We start from the raw sequence: 18380 nt of genomic DNA, 5'->3' as shown, positions 1-18380 counted from the left end.
AACACTTTCCCAAGCTTGCAAACACGCACTCACTCAAGTGCACTCACTCTCATGTGCGCTCTCTCATATACACACGCCCACATAAGTCTATGGGGTGAATTTGTATTTGCAGAATTACATTTGCACATACATTCTATTTTGCTCAAAAAGTGCACGACCTGCGGGCAGTCAATCCATGTATTATTTTGTAAATTTCCACTTTGGAAATGGAACCAGTCTCACTCAAGATTGGGATACAGACAGACTCTAACTTCATACCTTCAATGCATTGTCTGAGTTGAGATGTCACTTTTTTATACTAAAACCTTAAGTTATCTTGAGAATGTGACTTAAAAGAAGTTCTGGGATTTACATATTAATGAACCAAAATCTACAACCCATTCGAAAAGGTGAAAGACTAAACAACAACCTAGGTTTGTTCAATATATAATTTCAGTTGCTTGACATTAATCTTTTGCTATAAATTCTGTGTCTTACGCTCCTGCTTCTCAACCACCTGATGAAGGAGCAGTGCTCCAAAAGCTGGCACTTCCAGATAAATCTGTTGGACTATAACTTAGTGTTGTGATTTTTAACTTCTTTGAGAGAAACAGATCGTTCAGAAGCAACTTAAGGGTGTCAGGAAAAGATCATAACTAAAGAAGAGCATTGAATGAATGTAGAGTTTGGTCAGAAAAAAAAGTTCCTCATACTGTCACAATTTTAACAGGGTAACACTTCAATAACGTTTAAGATCTATAAGATGGTTCTTGAAGGTAAAAGGATTGAAGCCTTTTTCTGATGGTTTTTAATGAGTGTTTCAACCACTTGTGTAGTGTAATAAAATTAGTGTTTTCTTTCTCATTTGCTTGTAATAAACTTACATTCCCTTGTTAAACTGTACTCGCAAATTTTTGTGTGTCTCTGACCCTCTCAAATTGACCATCTATTTTATTTCTGCAGTTAGGTCACATTTCATTCTGGTGTTTGAACAGTATTGCCGTAAATTGGGATTATAATACTAGTATCCAAACACAGAAGAGAAGCAAGCAGAGGTCATTACTGTTGCTGCCCTGTTTAGTTCACTGTTTGCCTTCTAGGAAGCTACTGCTGGGGACAGTTGCATGCAGTATATTCTCCTATAAACTGAATTCTAGAATTTCACATTGGGTGTGCTGACCTATAAAAAGTGCAAAATTAATTGTTTCAGAAACACACTCTTTATTCAACCATCTGCTTGATTAACTTTGCGCCAGAACATATTTTCTTATGCCATGATGGTCTGAACCTGTTTTATCTTTCTAACTTTATTTTAATTCCATGTATTTTTTTCTAATCTGCATTGCCATTTGGTAGACAACTCTGTGCTGCTGGGTTATTGGAGAAAGCTAAGCTACCTTTTGTTTATCCTACTTTCTTTGGACTTTCCCTGCCAGATTCATGATGCATATTGCAACCCACCAATCTACCAAATAAAATCCACAACTGTAGAGCTTGATATGGCAGAAATATAGACTCCTGATTAAAACTTATTTATTTAACCAAGCCAGCGAGTCTAACTGTCAAATAAGCATTAAAATAATTGTGAGGCACTACCTTTTAGTAGAAAGGTCATGAAAGCCGTACAATCCTTGAAAACCAAGTGAGCAATGAATAGAGGTACAAAACGATTTGGGCTTAAGGGCACATGTCACTAAAAGAGGCGACTGATTAATTAGGGAGAAAGTGAGGTCTGCAGATGCTGGAGATCAGAGATGGAAATGTGTTGCTGGAAAAGCGCAGCAGGTCAGGCAGCATCTAGGGAACAGGAGAATCGACGTTTTGGGCATTAGCCCTTCTTCAGTTAATTAGCACATTAAAATAACTAACCAATATCACCTGGTTCATTTATAGAGGAACTGAATGAAAAAGCCAAAAATTTATGTTAAACTTGTCTAAGGTCTACATTAGACCAAAATGGAGAACTGAGCCTTTCGTATGAGATGTATGTGGAAAAGGAGTAGGCCACTCAATCCCTCAAGACTGAATCACCATTCAATGACATCAGGGTTAAAGATGCTAAAGGATTTATGAATGATACTTTCAAGCAAGATTGAATGGGTAGAGGCTTGACTTCCTAAACGAGAGAAGACACTGGAATAACCAAATAGAGCTGCTTAAGATTGCATAAAGGTTTGAAAGCATATAACATAACAGTGATGATTCTGTTCAGAAGAGATCCGCCCTAGAGACATAAATGTAAGATGGTTGTTAATAAATTCAATAGGAAATTCAAAAGAAAACTCTTTACCTCGAGTGTGTGGAGTATCAACATTACATGCATATGAGAGGAAGCTAGATACATAAGGAGGGAGTATGGAGCAAGTACACTGTATGTTGATGGGATTAGATGAAATGTGAAAGGTCACTTTTGTGGATGGACATGAAGCTTTGGGCCAAATTATATGTTTCTGTACTGTAAATATTTTGTAATGTTTTTGGGCACAAGTGGAGAGCAGCCCAAGTTTAATTGAATTTAAACAGATTGTCAAGACTGCATTGGTAATTATGTATAACCTGTAGAACCAGGATCACCCTACCTATCGAGATTTTGCATGATCTGAAACTGCATAAGAATCACACAGTGATAGTAATGAGCTCGACTGGCTTTATCCTGCATACCTCACCTATTAGCAAATCACTCATGGGCGATTAACTTGGTTCAACAATTCCACCATCAAGATTAAATTTCAGAAACACCTTAATCTCAAAGAAAAGCCTGGAACCATTCCTTTCTTAAATCCTCCCAAAGCGATCATGTAATAGCTTGCAGAATAAGGCCAAATTAATATTTGAGTGGTCATTAGGTTGTTCAACAGTTGAACCACATAACATATTGTAAAATTTGCATGCATTACCATATGCACACCATATCTTGAAAAATTGATTCCTCTAGTTGGAGTTGAGTTTATATGCTGAAGTTAATCTGTTGATGGTATTAGCTTGCATATCCCCTCTTTCACAGACTCTAGATATCCTAAAGCATGATAAATTATAAAATATTTAGGAAGATCACTTTGGACCACATTGGAGGACTGAGCATTTAGTATGAGATGTATATGGAAAAGGAATGGCCATTGATTAGAAGCAGGCCATTCAACATGTTGTCTCTGCTGGTCCCCCTTAACAGCAATTCATCTAGTGCCACTCAGCTGCCTCTTCCAAATAGCCTGCACATTCTTCCTTTTAAGATAACCCAGTTCAGCCTTGAGTACCTCAATTGAGCCTGTTTCCACTGCACACTCAGTCAGTGCATTTTAGATCCTAATCACTTATGATCTGAAAAGGTTGCACATTGACTTTGTTTCTTCTGTCAGTTTCCTTAAATCTATCACCCTAGTTCTTGATGCTTCCTAGGATGTGAACATTTTTTTTTCTTATAGTTTTGAATGCCTCCATTAAATCTTCACCCAACCTTCTCTTCTACAAGGAAAAGAGGCCCACCCTCTTCATGTAATAAGTGAAGTTCCTCATCTCTGGGTCCATTTGTGTCAGACTTTTCTGCTCTGTGGCTAAAGCCTTCATGTCTTTTCATCCATTTGAGGCAGAACTAGTATCCTGTAGACATTTAGTGTAGCTTCCTTGTTTTTGATTCTGTAGCCTTGTTGATGAAATCTAGCATGCTATATGCTTTATTATACATGTTTTTCCAGTCTTTCCTACCACCTTGAATAATTGATGCGTGTGTACACCCAGATCCCTTTGTTCCTACACCCCTCTGCAATTATAAATTGAATCCCTTCATACTTGTCTGTATGAAACTTAATCTGCCACGTTTCCACCTATTCTACCAATTACCTATGTCTTTTCAAGTTTCTGCATTGTCCTCCTCGCAGTTCACAATACTTTCAAGTTTTACAGAAACAGAACAAGGTTATAACACCAAACCTTTGGGAAATTCCAGAATATACCTTTTAAATAACCTTTAAATGTTGCTCTTTCATATCACTCAGCCTGCTTCCCCATTCATGCGAGAGTACTTTTTTTATTCCATGAACTAGAATTTCACCCACCAGTCTGTAATGCAATACTATATAAAATGTTTTTTGTCGGTCATGTACAACACATCCATAATAATTATCCTCATCACTGGATGAATATTCGGATAAAAATAATGTGCAAGGGAAAGGGGTAAAAGTAAATTAAGCATTGGTAATAATCTTCATTTGAAGAGTTTGAAGACATGACGGGCTGAATGACTGTCTGCTACATAGTAACACTTGTGATTCTGTGATCTACCCCCCTGTTACCTCACCAAAATATGCAAGCAAAGTTGTCAAATATTATTTTCCTGTACCAAATTTATTCTGGCTTTTATTAAACTGCATTTGTCCAGTGATTTTCTCATGGATTGCTATTTTTAGAATTTTCACTGGCCTGTCATTGTTGGGATTATCATGACATCCTTTTTTTGAATATGCACATGCATTTACAATTCTTCAGTCCTCTGACACTACCTCTGAGTCTTAGGGAATATGGAAAATTATGCTCACTATCTCAATTTCCACTGTGACTTCCTTTAGTATCCACTGGCACATCTCCTCCCATCCTGGTGCCTCATCAACTTTAAATACAGGCAATCTATTCAATTTCACCTCACCGATTTTTAAATGCTTCACAGATTTGAATTACAATGCCGCCTTTTTCATCATGATTGGCACAGGATCATTATGCTCAGTAAAGATCAATACAAAGTTTCACGTAAATATTTAGGCATGCCCTCTGCCTCTGCCCTCCGTGTGCAAATCATCTTGATCGCTTATAAGCCCTACACTGCCTTTTCAGCCACCTTTTAATGATTTATATATATAACTTCTAGATTCCCTTCTTTGTTAGTCTGTGGTTTTATTTCTTGCTTTGCCTTTCCTATTTGCGCTCTCTTTATGTTTAATCAATTCCCTTTTGTATCTTTTATATTCAACCTGGTTTTCAGTTGTATTATTGATCTATTATTTCTCATAAGCATTTTATAAAATATTAATCACAATACTTTTGTCATACAGGGAGCTTTGGGTTTATTAGTCATACTTTTCCCTAGTTAGACTGTGCTGGACTACCTCTTTAAAGTCAGTCCAATGTCTCAACCTTTTGATTCTGATTTTCCTGGGCCAGATCCATTTGAAGTGATTTATCCTCAGTTAATTATTTTTAATCTGGATTATTCCTTGTCTTTCCATGGCCAATCTAAATTTTATTGGAACGATTACTATCCCATGAATGTTTCCTCATTCACGCTTGATCCATTGGCTGATTCTCGAGAACCAGGACAAGTACAGCTCTCTTCTTGTTAGACTAGAAACATACTGCTAAAGGAAAAAAAGTCCTGAACACAATCCAAGAACTCTCATCCCTTTTTACACTACTTTTATACTACTATTGAAGTCTGTATTCAGTTAATTGATGTTTCCCAATACAGCTTTGTAATTCCTGGACTTTCAAAAACAAGAATTGCTGGAGAAATTCAGGTCTCTCAGCATCTGTGGAGGAAAATCAGTTAACATTTCGAGGTCAGTGACCCTGCTTCAGAGCTACGGAGTTCTCTTCTAATTCCTGAATTTCTTTGTAAATTTCTTGCAGTTTTGTTCCTCTCCATCTTTCCCACCAGTTGGTGTTTTGTCGACTACAACTGAACAAACATACCTTTTCCCTTCCTCACTTCCAGTCAAATAGGTTCCATCCTACACTGCTTTAGAAAATCTTTCTACTGCAATGTTCTTAGACAATACTGCCTCTTCTCCCTTTCCTTCCTTTTCCTATTTTTCTTGACCGCCTTGAATTGAAGAATATTTAATACTCTGCCTTGCCGCCTTTGAGCCAGGCCTCTGTTATAACCACAAGATATTTCCACCATCAGACAACCTGTGCTTTTGATTCAACAATCTTTTTGTTATAATCTGTATATCCACGTACATGTGCGTTAACTCTAAATTACATTTTGTTACTTTCTACCTTCTTCTAAACTCCTTTAATAACACTGTTTAATACTTCAGTGCTATCTGCCTTTCCCATTATTCTGTGGACCTTGTTTTTCCACTTTAGTACTCCCCGATTCCCACACTCAACCAAGTTAGTTAAAAACTTTCCTGAATAATACTAACAAATTGTGCATTAAGGACACTTGTCCTGGTCCTGTTTAGGTGCAACCAATTCAACCTGTATAACTCCCAACCTCCACAAGAGCTGGTCCCAGGAATTTAAAGCCCTGCGTCCTCCATAATTTTTCCAGCTATTATTTCATCTGCTTAATCTTCCTATTTCTATACTTATTTGCATGAGTTTCTGAGAGACGTCCAAAAATGATCACTAAGATATTCCTTGCTACTTTCTTATGTAGCTTCATAAATTCAGACTGAACGATGACTTTCTGCCTAAATCATTCATGCCAATGTGGACCATAACTGGCTATTCAACCTACCTCTTAAAAGTGACATCTTTGACCTTGTCATCAAGGAGGCAACGTAGCATCCTGTATTCACATCTGCAATTGCAGAAGCTTTTGTTTGTTAGTGTGATTATTGACCTCCCATTCCTTAATCTATCTATATGTTTGAGTCAAACGTGGTGCCATGGACTTCACTCTGGTTACTTTCCTAGATGAACCATTGCTGTCATCAGCATTCCGATTTTCAGTACAGGTTGGAGAGTGAGATGCAGTCAGAGAATACCTGCATACTGCCTTTTTCTTCTTGACAGTCTGGTGGTCACTCATTTCCTCTCTGAACGCACTTAACTGTAGAATGAGTACACCTAATAATATGCTACCCTCAAAGCCTTTAATCTTATGGATGATTAGATCATCTGTTTTTCGTGCCATTGGTTGAATGGTGGTCTGGTTGTACATCCCATTGGGAAAATTCCTTGCTTTTCAAGAGGTGGTATTGAATTGTTTACGTCTACCTGCTAGGAAAGAGAGGAGTTCGCGTTGATGTCTCATCTGACAGTGTCAATAATCCTTATTTTACTTTCTAATTCTGTTTAAAGAAAATTGTATTATTTATTCACTTTCTAACCAACCACTGTGTAAAGACATTTCTCAATTATAATTTAACATTTGTTTAGCGGTATTGTGCTTAAATCTGTAATGGCATATTTTACCTCCAGGAAGAATGCCATTGTGTATCATTCCATTTAATCATGATCAAAGTCTACTACTTCGTCGATTGTTGAGTAGAGTAACTGAAAATTGGATTTATGTATGCTTCTGCCCATGATTAAACTTGGTGAATTCCACTCTTAATTTTATTGTAATGCATCAAAGTTCCTAAACTAATTTATTTTCCCTCTTTGCTCAGTTTGCAGTCCATGCAGGACGATTTGGTCATTGCTACTAATGATGGGATACTGCACCTTATTCATTGGGATGGCTTGACAAATGGAAGGAAAGCCATTAATCTTTGTTCAGTCCCATTTTCTGTAGACCTGCAGTCTTCGAGAGGTAAGGTCTTCATACTTTAAACTGTGCTGAAATTCAGCTTAGCTAGAGTAAGTTAACTTGCAGAATAATATAAATGTGAATAAATAAAACAAAAATCATAAGACCCTTCAAAACCACCATTCAAAACCTCCATTCAGCATACTGGTGACGTATTTTCTGCCTCAGTTCTACTTCCCTATCTACCTTCTGTATCACTTGTTGCTATGAGACCTGGGAGTGACCAGAACCCTCTTGGATACATAATTCCAAAGATTCATGACCTCCTGTGGTGCTTGACTATTTAAACTTGCCAAATTGAAAATGCCCCACACATCAAAATTCTCTGCTCCCTTTCCATCAACTGAGCCTATATAGATTGATCTCAGAGAATTCCTACTATTGCCTCTTAACCTTCTGAATCACAGAAACTATGCAGAAGGAGATCATTCAGCTCATTGTGTCTATGCTGGCTCTCAGCAATTTAACTTAGTGCTAATCTCTCACATTTTCCCTGCAACTCAATGCCGCCTTGAATGCCTCAAATGAGCATATCTTTTGCACACACCCAGGCATGTATTCCATGCCCTAACTAGTTATGTGAGAGAAATGTTATCTCAGTCTCTTATTTCCTTCTTTTGCAAAGCGCTTTAATCATCTGCCCTCTGGTTCTCGATCTCTTGACATGGGGAAACGGTTTTGCCCTATCAACTCTGTCCAGATTCTTTGTAACTTTGAAAAAAATTTATCAAATCTTCTCTTAGCCTTCTCTCCAAGAAAAACAGTCCCAACATCTGTCGGTGTGGCATCTTCTCAAAGAACCTTTTGAAAATCTAAGATAGAAATGTTGCTTTTATGGTGTCAGGGTTAAGGATGACTAAAACGTTTGAAGCATATTGTCAAAGAAGAGAGTGAGAATCCAGAAGTTTATGAATCTGTAGGAATGACCGAGTTAGTGAAATGGTTAAGGCTTTGCAGGGTGAATATAAGAGGTTAGATAGAAGGTTTAAAAAAAAACGTCAGAAGTAGTAATTTCTGGTTTACTGCAGGTGTCAAGTTCTAATGTAGGGAATAAAAGGATAGGGGAGATAAATCAGTGGCTGAAGAGGTGGTGCAATGTGCTGGGGTTCAGTTTCTTGGATCATTGTGATCTCTTCTGGGACAGAAAAGACCTGTTCAAAAGGATGAGTTTCATCTGAACTGGAAGGGGACCAGTACCTTGGCAAGGAGATTTGCTAGTTCTGCTTTGGGAACCTGTAAGCATTTGTACAGGGGTGGGGTTTGTCAGTAACAGTGAAAATAAAAAGAAAGGTGACGCTGAAAAGAGCACTTTAATTAGAAAAGACATACGAGCAAGTCAGAACGAGCTAACTCTGAAGAACTAAACTGCATTTATTTCAAGGCAAGTGTCTTAACAGGTAAGGTTGATGAACTCATAATGTATGGGAAAATGGGACTGGGACGTCCTAGCTATATTACCGACTTGGCTGAGGGAAGGACAGGACTGGCAACTCAATATTCCAGGTCCTAGATGTTGTAGGAAGGATAGGTGAGGAGGGGGAGTGGCATTTTTGATTAATGTAAGCATTACTTCTGTAATTAGAGAAGAAGTTTCTGAGGGATTGTCCAATGAAAATGTATGGGTTGAAATTAGAAATAAGAAAGGGATGATCACCTTGATGGGATTGTACTATAGCCCCCCCCAATAGTCAGATGGAAATTGATAAGCAAATATGTAGAGAAATCTCAAATATATGTAAGAATAATAACATAATATATAGGGGATTTTAATTTTTCAAACATTGACTTGGACTGCCACAGTGTTAAAGGTTTGGATGATGAAGAACGTGTTAAATGTGTTCAGGAAAATTTTCTTTGTCAATATGTAAATGTTCCTACTAGAGAGCGCAATTGTTGACCTCTTGGGAAATGAGGCAACATAAATGACTGAAGTATTAGTCAGGGAAGACTTTTGGAGTAGTGATCATAATACTATTAGTTTATGGGAAAGGGTAAGTCTTCCATAAAAGTTAAAGTTCTTAATTGGAATAAGGCAAATTTTGAGGGTAAAAAACAAAACTTTCAGAAGTTGATTGGAGTAGACAGTTTGCAGGGATGACTGACAGGTGGAAGGCCTTCAAAAGTGTGATATTGAGTTTTCAGACACATTCTGTTCTTTTTAGGGTGAAAGGCAAGGCTGATAAGATTAGGGAACAATGGATGAATGTAGATATTGAGATTCTAGTCACGAATAAGAAAATAATTATATGTTAGATATAGACAACTGCAATCAACTGAATCTCTGAAAGTATAAAAATGTGTAGGGCATTCTTATGAAGGAAATCAGGAAGGCAAAAATGGACATGAAATAACCTTGGCAGATAAAGTTAAAGATAATCCATAAAGATTCTACAAATGTGTTAAGAGTAAGAGAACAGCTAGAGAGAGAGTAGGACCTCTTAAAGATCAATGAGGTCATCTTTGTTCAACCTTAAGAGATGGGAGAGATAATAAATGAGTATTTTGCATCAGCTTTTACTGTTGAGAAAGAAATGGAGGCTAGAGACCTCCTGGAAATAAATACTGATATTTTGAAAACAGTTCACATTACAGCAAAGGAGGTGCTCGAGCTCTCAGAAAAATGTAGAGGTTTCAGGACCTGATCAAGTGCATCCCAGGAGAGAGTGGAACGTTAGGGAGGAACTTCCAGGACCCCAAGCAGATATGTTTGTATCATCTATAAATGTGGTGAAGTACCAAACGACTGGAGGATGGCTAATGTGCCATTATTTTAAAAAGGCTGTAAGGAGAAGCCTGGAAACTGTAGACCTGAGAATCTGACATCACTGGTGGATAAGTTGTTGGAGGTGATCCTGAAAGATAGGATTTACGTGCAGTTGGGGAGGGAAGGATTGATTAGGCATAGTCAGTATGGTGTTGTGCGAGGGAAATCGTGTCTCTCAAACTTGATTGCGTTTTTTAATGATGTAACCAAAATGATTGAGGTTAGAGCGGTTGATGTTGTTTACTTAGACTTTAGTAAAACCTTTGAACTGGTTCTGCATGGTAAACTAATTAGTAAAGTTAGATCACATGGGATTCAAGGTGAGCTTGTCAATTGGATACAAAGTAGCTTTACAGTAAGAGACAGAGGGTGGTGGTGGTCGGTTGTTGTTTGGACTGGAGGCAGGGTTTGGTATTAGGTTGCTCTTGTTTGTCATTTAGATAAATGGTTTGGATGAGAATATAGGAGGCATGGTTAGTAAGTTTGTAGGTAACATCAAAATTGTTGGTGTAGTGGATAGTGAAGTAGGTTATCTAAGATTGCAAGGAGCTCTTGATCAGTTGAGTCATGTAGTGTGAAGTATTGCATTTTGGTAATACAAGCAAGGACTGGACGTATACAATTAATGATCGGGCCCTCAGCAATGTTGTTGAGAAAAGAGAGACTGAGGGGCTCATGGACAGAGTTCTTTGAAAGTTGCATAGCAGGTAGACATGGTGGATGTCATGTTGAGGTTGTACAAGATGTTGCAGAGACCTCTTCTGAAGCAGTTCTGTTTGCCCTGTTACAGGAAGGATGTTATTAAACTGGAGAAGCTTCAGAAAAGACTTAGAGTCATTGGGTTATACAGCATGGAAACCGATCCTTCAGTCTAACTTGTTCATGCCTACCAGATAGTCTAAATTAATTTGGTCCCATTTGCCAGCATTTGACCCCTATCCTTCTAAATCCTTCCTATTCATCTATCCATCCAGATGCTTTTTAAATGTTGTAATTGTACCAGCCTCCACCACTTCCTCTGGCAGCTCATTCCATACATGCATCACCCTCTGCGTGAACAAGTTGCCCCTTAGGTCCCCTTCACTGTAAACCTATGCCCTCTAGTTCTGGAGTCTGCTACTCTGGAGAAAAGACCTTGGTTATTCACCCTATCTATGTCTCATGATTTTGTGAACTCCTATAAAGTCAATGCTCAGCCTCCAATGCTCTGGAGAAAATAGCCCCAGCCTATTCAGCATCTCCCTTTGGCTCACACCCTCCATATCTGGCAACATCCTTGTAAATATTTTCTGAAGCCTTTCAAGTTTCACAACTTTCTTCCTGTAACAGGGAGACCAGAATTGAACGCGGTAGACCAAAAGTGCCCTAATTAATGTTCTGTACAGCCACAACATGGTCTCCCAAATCCTATATACAATGCATTGATCAACGAAGGCAAGCATAAAAAACACCTTCTTCACTATCCTGTTTACTGACATCTCTGCTTTCTTGGAACTATGAACTTGCACTCCAAGGTCTCTTCGTTCAGCAACATTCCCCAGGACCTTACCATTAAGTGTATAAGCCCTGCCCTGATTTGCCTTTCCAAAATGCAGCAATTCACATTTAACTAAATTAAACTTCATCTGCCACTCATCAGTTTTCTGCACAATGTGATCTGAGGTAACCTTTTTGGCCAATTTGGTGTCATCTGTAAATATACTAACTGTACCTCCTACGTTCACATCCAAATCATTTATATAAATGACAAAAAGCAGTGGACCCAGCACTGATCCTTGTGGCATACCGCTGGTCACAAGCCTCCAGTCTGAAAAACAACACTGCAACACCACCCCCTATCTCAACAAGGGATAATTCAAACCTTGTTCACCTTAACCATATTTCTGTCAAGGTAATTATATCAAACTCACTTCCCTATTTAAGGTACTAGTTATCCTCTTACAAATACTTGTACATTCAAGTGAAGAGAGTTCAATTTTTTTAAAGCCATTGTTCTTAGCATGGAGCTTTTTTGTTGTACTGCAGCCATTAATATCTAGCCCTTCCGTTCCCACTTTGCTCATCCTTACTCAAATTGCTCCACTGCTGTTTTGCCTTGACTTCTCTCTTTAGGTTTTGAAGACTCTCTTTATTTGACTCATTTGCTTGTTCTCTTTTAACTTGTTCTTACAGTCAAGTGTAGTTACTTACGTGCGTCCCAAACTTTGTATCATCTGGATATTACTCCATCCAGTTTGTGCAGCAAGAGCTGATCTAAGAAGTGCCTCAAATATACAAGAGAACTGTTTTCTAACAGTAGAAAGAAGAGCCGCCTTTGAAAGTTTGGGACAATTAGTTAATAAATAAGCAAGCTTTTATTTAGAAAATTATTAAGGTATATCTTGTTATTTTCCATAACCAAAGCTTACAAAAAATGAATATTCTTGCTGAAAATAGTGCATCATCCATTTTTTTTACTGTAAAATAAATGAGGTAATAGTTTGAAACAACACAATAAAGTGATATTTACTTCCTTCGTGATTTTTTAAAATAGTATTTCTAATTGTACTGTTTCTGCAGTTGGTATGGAATTTTTGTTTACAAAACTAAAACAAAACAAGAAACTGTGGATACTCGAGATCTGAAACAAACAAACTGAAAAATAGCTGGTGAAACTCTACAGATCTGGCAGCATCTGTGGAGAAAAAACAGAATTAAATGCAATGACCCTTCTTCAGAACTAGAAGCAGCTTAGAAAGAGTGGTATTTATGCTGGTTATGGGGATGGAGGGGCAAAAGGAATGAGCAGACAAGTAGAGAGGAAAGTGGGTAGGCAGACAGATTGTTGTTAGTAAGCCAGGGACAACGAGCCAAAGCAACCTGATTCATTGTCACCACATTTATAAACATTCACTCCCTCCACCACCGATGCTCAGTAAATGGAGTGTGTACTATCTACAAGATGCACTGCAGAAATTCACCAAAGATCCTTAGATGACAGCTTCCAACCCCATGACCACTTCTGTTTCAAAGCACAAAAGTAGCAGGTATATGGGAACACCACCACTTGGAAGTTCCCCTTCAAGCCATTCCCATCCTGACTTGGAAATATATTGCTGTTTCTTCACTTTTGGTGGGTCAAAATCCTATTATTCCTTTCCTAACATTATGGGTCCACCCACAGCAAGTGGACTGCAATGGTTCAAGAAGGCAGCTCACTATCACCTTCTCAAGGGCAATTAGGGATGGGCAATAAGTACTGGCCAGCCAGCAATGCCCATGTTTCTCTCATATATATTTACAAAGCTAGAAAGGTGATAATGCGGTCTATGGATAGTTAAAAATGTATTGACTCTGCTATCTACCCCACAATCCATGTCCTGCCATGAAATGAGTTGCTTCACTGAATGTAATGTTGAAGTTGAAGTTTATTTCCAATTCCTAATTTGAGAAGGTGATTGTGATCTACATTCTTGACAACTATGTTAAAAATTAACTAAATTGCTGTAAGTGTAGAGTCATACAGAAGGTAGACCAAGTAAGAACAGCTGATTTGTTTCCCTAAAGGACTTCAGCAAACTGGTTTTTTTGCAACCATTCTGGAAATTTCATGATCACAGTGTAGCATCTCAGTCCAGATTTATTTAACAAACTAAATTTACATTCCCAAAATGCCATGTTAGCATTTGAAATTTTCTTTTTAATCCGAGGCCCTTGTGTTATTAGACCAAGATCAGCAGGTATTTCTTTGGTTGCAGTTCTGAGTTGCAGTATCTCAAGCATGTTATCATCCAACTAGATATTCATTGCAGAAGCATGTAGACTGTACAAAATCCACATAGGTGAGGGGTGGGATGTCAGAGAAAAGTATTCTCCTCAAACTTCCAAAAATTATTGCATCTTTAGACAGGCTCAACTTCTCCAATTTCACTTCATTTGTACTGTCCAGGTTTGCCAGAAATATTAACCTTAAGTTGTCACATTCCACTACACTCTGCTATTCTCCTAACCAATGCTGCCTACTAAATCTGGGATTACCAAGTTCGTCTGCTTGGCCTTACTTATTGCATTTAAAATTACCATCTCAAAGGAAAGCTAATGCAAGCTTACTAAACAAAAGCATGCTAATGAAAATCATTTCACCATTTTAAATAAATGTCATAAAGATGGGTAAAATTTCTAACCAGCATATTTATTTTAATAACCTATTAAATACCTGGAATCTAATTAGCCCCAAAAAATGTTTTGTCTCCATACGATTCTTTCCACTGCCTTCCTTCACGTTACTTCCCTTTCCTCACTACATAGGAGCCAGGAGAAGGTGATGCTAAGTGAGAAGGAGCGAGGTGGTCAAGAAAGGCAGCAAGTGAATTGGTGTGTTGGAGTATGATAGGTTGAACATATGCACTTAGAACACACTTGGTGCATTTGCAGTAACTGCATAAAATCAGTAATGGTGACAGTGCTAGTCTTGTATATTCTGTTATTACAAACTGCATTAAAACAAAAAAATGCCTCTTGCACTTTCAACAAGGTATATCTGTATTTCAAGTTTTCACTTTATTAGTATTGGTTATTCCAACACATTAATAAAAATATTCTGAAGTGCCTGACTTTGCTCAAATGCAAACGTTAAGCAAGTATGGACTCCAGAACCTATTATTTTGCCAAGTCATTTGACAGAACTTGTTCATGCAATTTTCACTGTGCTGCTGAAAAGATTTCAGCATGGTGACATGAACTAAAGCACAGACTTTCAAGATTTGTTAAATGAGCAGTCCAGATATTATGTCATTTAATCAAAGATTTCTAATTTCTGTATTACATTCATGGAGAATTGATTGTACATTGCACGGCTCGGTGTGGAAATTTAATGTTTTTTAAATGTAAGTTTATTTATATACGCATAATGCAGTATTAATCAGCTTGCAATTGATCCAACACACGCAAACGATTCCTTAGTTAATTCAAAATGTATGGTGTACAGCAGATACAAAGCTAGCTGTTGGATGCTTGAAAATTCTGGAATGAATTGTACAGAGTGCTATGGTGTTCTGTTTTTTTGTTGACAGGTCCTTCATTAGATTTTGAATCTGTACATATTCAAGACATGGAATATGGGTCAACTCTTGATGGTTTTGCTGTGGTTTTTGATGATGGTCGGATTGGTTTCGTTACTCCTGTGTCCAGTAAACTTACAGCTGAAGTAAATGCATTTTAGTTGTAACATGTTATTCACACAGTGTAATAAATTTGAAAGCATTTTGTCTGTGTTAATTGATATTTCAGTTGATTATTTGATGTAAGTTTTGGAAACTAAATTTGAGATTTTGAAATATAGAGCCAAGCTTTTTTCTTTTGTTATGATCAAATGTGTCATGAAATAATGCATCCTTGCTCTTTATCACTTAAAGTGGTTTCACTGCTGCTAAATTTCCAGTTTTGCTGTGTGACCAATATTGGGTGGTGACTGAGGAGTTATACTATAGGTTAGGATACACTCTCTGTCGTAAGCAATGGTATCTCTGCTTTAACACCTCTCACTTATAACATTACTGAAATAAATCCTTCCTTATGTAGGAAATGTAGGTGCAGCACCAGATTCCAGTTCAAATCCCTGAAGAAAAGTGGAGGCTGATGAGTACAGTTTTTCAATTAGAGTGTAATTCTGAGCATGAATGCTATTAGCTTCAACGCTTTTTTAATGCTTTTGATTTAAAGATGCGTAAAAGCAATAGCGGTTTCTTAAAGTGCAGTCTTGATATATTGCCTTCATACCTCATTGCTTGAAATTATGTTGTTCAATCTCAAAGTTGATCACATTGACTTCAGCGACTTTGCTGGCCTGTCAACAAGTTACCACTGAGCTTGATACTTTGGTTAACAACGCCATTGGATTGCAGTGGGCAGTGGAAAAATTAATGCTGTAGTTATGTCAAAAATGGAAGGTTCTCTTCAGAAATAGGAAATTAAAGCTTATTGTTAGGAAATAGAGCTTGCTTTGAATCTAATAATGTATTATTTTGTAGGTGACATTTAGATAAATGATTACGGAAAAATCACTTTACACAATCACGGTTACAAATGGTTTTCATGGAAGTGTTTGTAGAACAGCATACTGGTAGCTGAAGCTAAATTTTAAAAATTTAATGTTTAAAACACTTTTGTGTGACATAGAACAGAGGTAGGGTGGATTTGGGATAAAATCATCAGTGATATCTGGATATATGAAAGACTGGTGTGTGATGATTAGCAGTACACACATTTAATTCTCTCAAGACTTCTTGTTTATTACTTGATTTTATGTTGTCACAATTCAGGAACACTTCTATGGTCTTGAGGTCTAAGGTGTAACAGTAACAGCTATTACTTTTAATAGATGATTCTAAAACCTGTTGTCCTTGCCCCATACCATTAGTGAGACTGTGATTAAAATGGCCCAACTCTCCCTGATGTATCCTTTTTACAAAAACCTGTGCTATATCCTGTAACCATGAGGCTGACTGTTGAATTGACTTTTTATTTTCACGTGTATATCTATATGTGACTGTTATTGCTCTTGATGCTGTTAATGAATAGTCTTTCAGAATAATAAGAATGTTGTCCAAAAATCTAGAATATAATGACAATTGTCAGATTGAACAAGTATCCTCCAGAAGCAGGCTGATGTTTCAAAGCAGATTTGTGTACTTTATTATTGGAGGTTGTAATTGTGCAACCCGAGTAAGAATGTCAGAGCTGTTATGAACAGGGACTTGTGATATATCCCATGTATAGTACTTGTGTAAAATTATAATCTATCTTTTCAGAACTTGCATGGTGTGTGGGCACAAGAAATAACCGATGGTACTTGTGTGGCTGTAAACAACAAGTACAAATTAATGGCCTTTGGGTGTGCCAAGTAAGTGGACTTCATCTTGTTGACATTAAAGTTTAAACTTCATGAAACAGGTCCCAAAAAACAGTGTCAAGGTTTTACATAATTATGATATTTTGAGAATTGTGAAAGAATTTCAAAGAACAGTTGTAAAAAATTGTCTTTACTATTTGACAAATTTGTCATAGTGAAGAACTTGGTGTGATATGATATGCCCAAACTAGTCAGAGACATTTGACAAAAATCCACATGAAATGTACAATCCCTCTCCAGAATTTCTACTGTCAACTTAGATTTAGAAACTGAATGTATGTTTGTTAAATGTGCAGATGATCCCAACCTACAAGCATTTGTGAAATCATTGTCCTTTTCAGAAATTTCAAACATGTGTTGGCAAATATATATTAGAAGAAAAATGATAAGTTTACTACAAACTAATATAAAATACAGCTACAGAGGAAAGAAAATAGCTGCTGGAAAAGTTGTTTAAATTGTTTGAAATTAATTTGGAAGAGATGTCGAGGATGGAAGCTAATTTAACTCCAAGCTGGTTCTGACATCGTCAGATCATATTTGATCTGTCCCTCAACTACTTTTACTTGATTTTGTTAATCACTTCTTGATATATTGATCTAAAAATATTATCAATCTCAGTCTTGATTACATCCACATCAACAATTTTGAGGACAAAGTTTGAGTTAGATTAGTCTTTGTATGAAAAGGTACTCAGTACTTTCATTTCCATTAGTTTACCTATGATTTTAAAGATTATACCCTTATTTTAGATTTCCCCTTTGGAGAATATAGTTGTCTTGTGTATACTAAATGGAAGATATCTCATGTCCCTCATGTCCCAACCAATGTTAAGGATATCTGTTTGCAAATAATCTCTAAAGCCTTCTGAAAGTCCACATGGACAATATTTATGTGCACATTCTGATGAGCCAATGTCAAAAAAATCTTTTAAGTTAGTTAGATATGACCTACCTTAACATTTCTTTGGTCAGTGTATACTTACCCAAATACTCAGTGACATTTCTAACAATTGTGATCTTACTGGGTGGTGCTCCTGCTCCACTGAACTCATCTCTACCTACCTCGACACAGTCCTATCCCCCCTAGTCCAGGAACTCCCCCACATATGTTCGAGACACCACCCACGCACTCCACCTCCTCCAAGACTTCCATTTCCCCGGCCCCCAACGCCTCATCTTCACCATGGATATCCAATCCCTCTACACCTCCATCCGCCATGACCAGGGCCTCCAAGCCCTCCATTTTTTCCTCTCCAGACGTCCCCAACAGTACCC

General features: G+C 37.5%; 1 protein-coding gene across 1 annotated transcript in view; it reads left to right on the top strand.

Annotated features, from left to right (window-relative positions):
• The window catches only part of ric1 (RIC1 homolog, RAB6A GEF complex partner 1), a 212414-nt gene that overhangs the window by 118011 nt on the left and 76023 nt on the right, over positions 1-18380 (top strand). The window contains exons 5-7 of the mRNA XM_043715245.1: positions 7311-7453; positions 15266-15399; positions 17003-17094. Of these exons, the coding sequence (XP_043571180.1) occupies positions 7311-7453; positions 15266-15399; positions 17003-17094 (369 nt within the window). The remainder of the gene's footprint in view (positions 1-7310; positions 7454-15265; positions 15400-17002; positions 17095-18380) is intronic.

Source organism: Chiloscyllium plagiosum, chromosome 2, assembly GCF_004010195.1.
Source record: "Chiloscyllium plagiosum isolate BGI_BamShark_2017 chromosome 2, ASM401019v2, whole genome shotgun sequence".
In the NCBI taxonomy this organism is placed as follows: domain Eukaryota; kingdom Metazoa; phylum Chordata; class Chondrichthyes; order Orectolobiformes; family Hemiscylliidae; genus Chiloscyllium; species Chiloscyllium plagiosum.
Note: the sequence above shows the minus strand (reverse complement) of the source record. Positions and strands in the feature narration are given on the sequence as shown.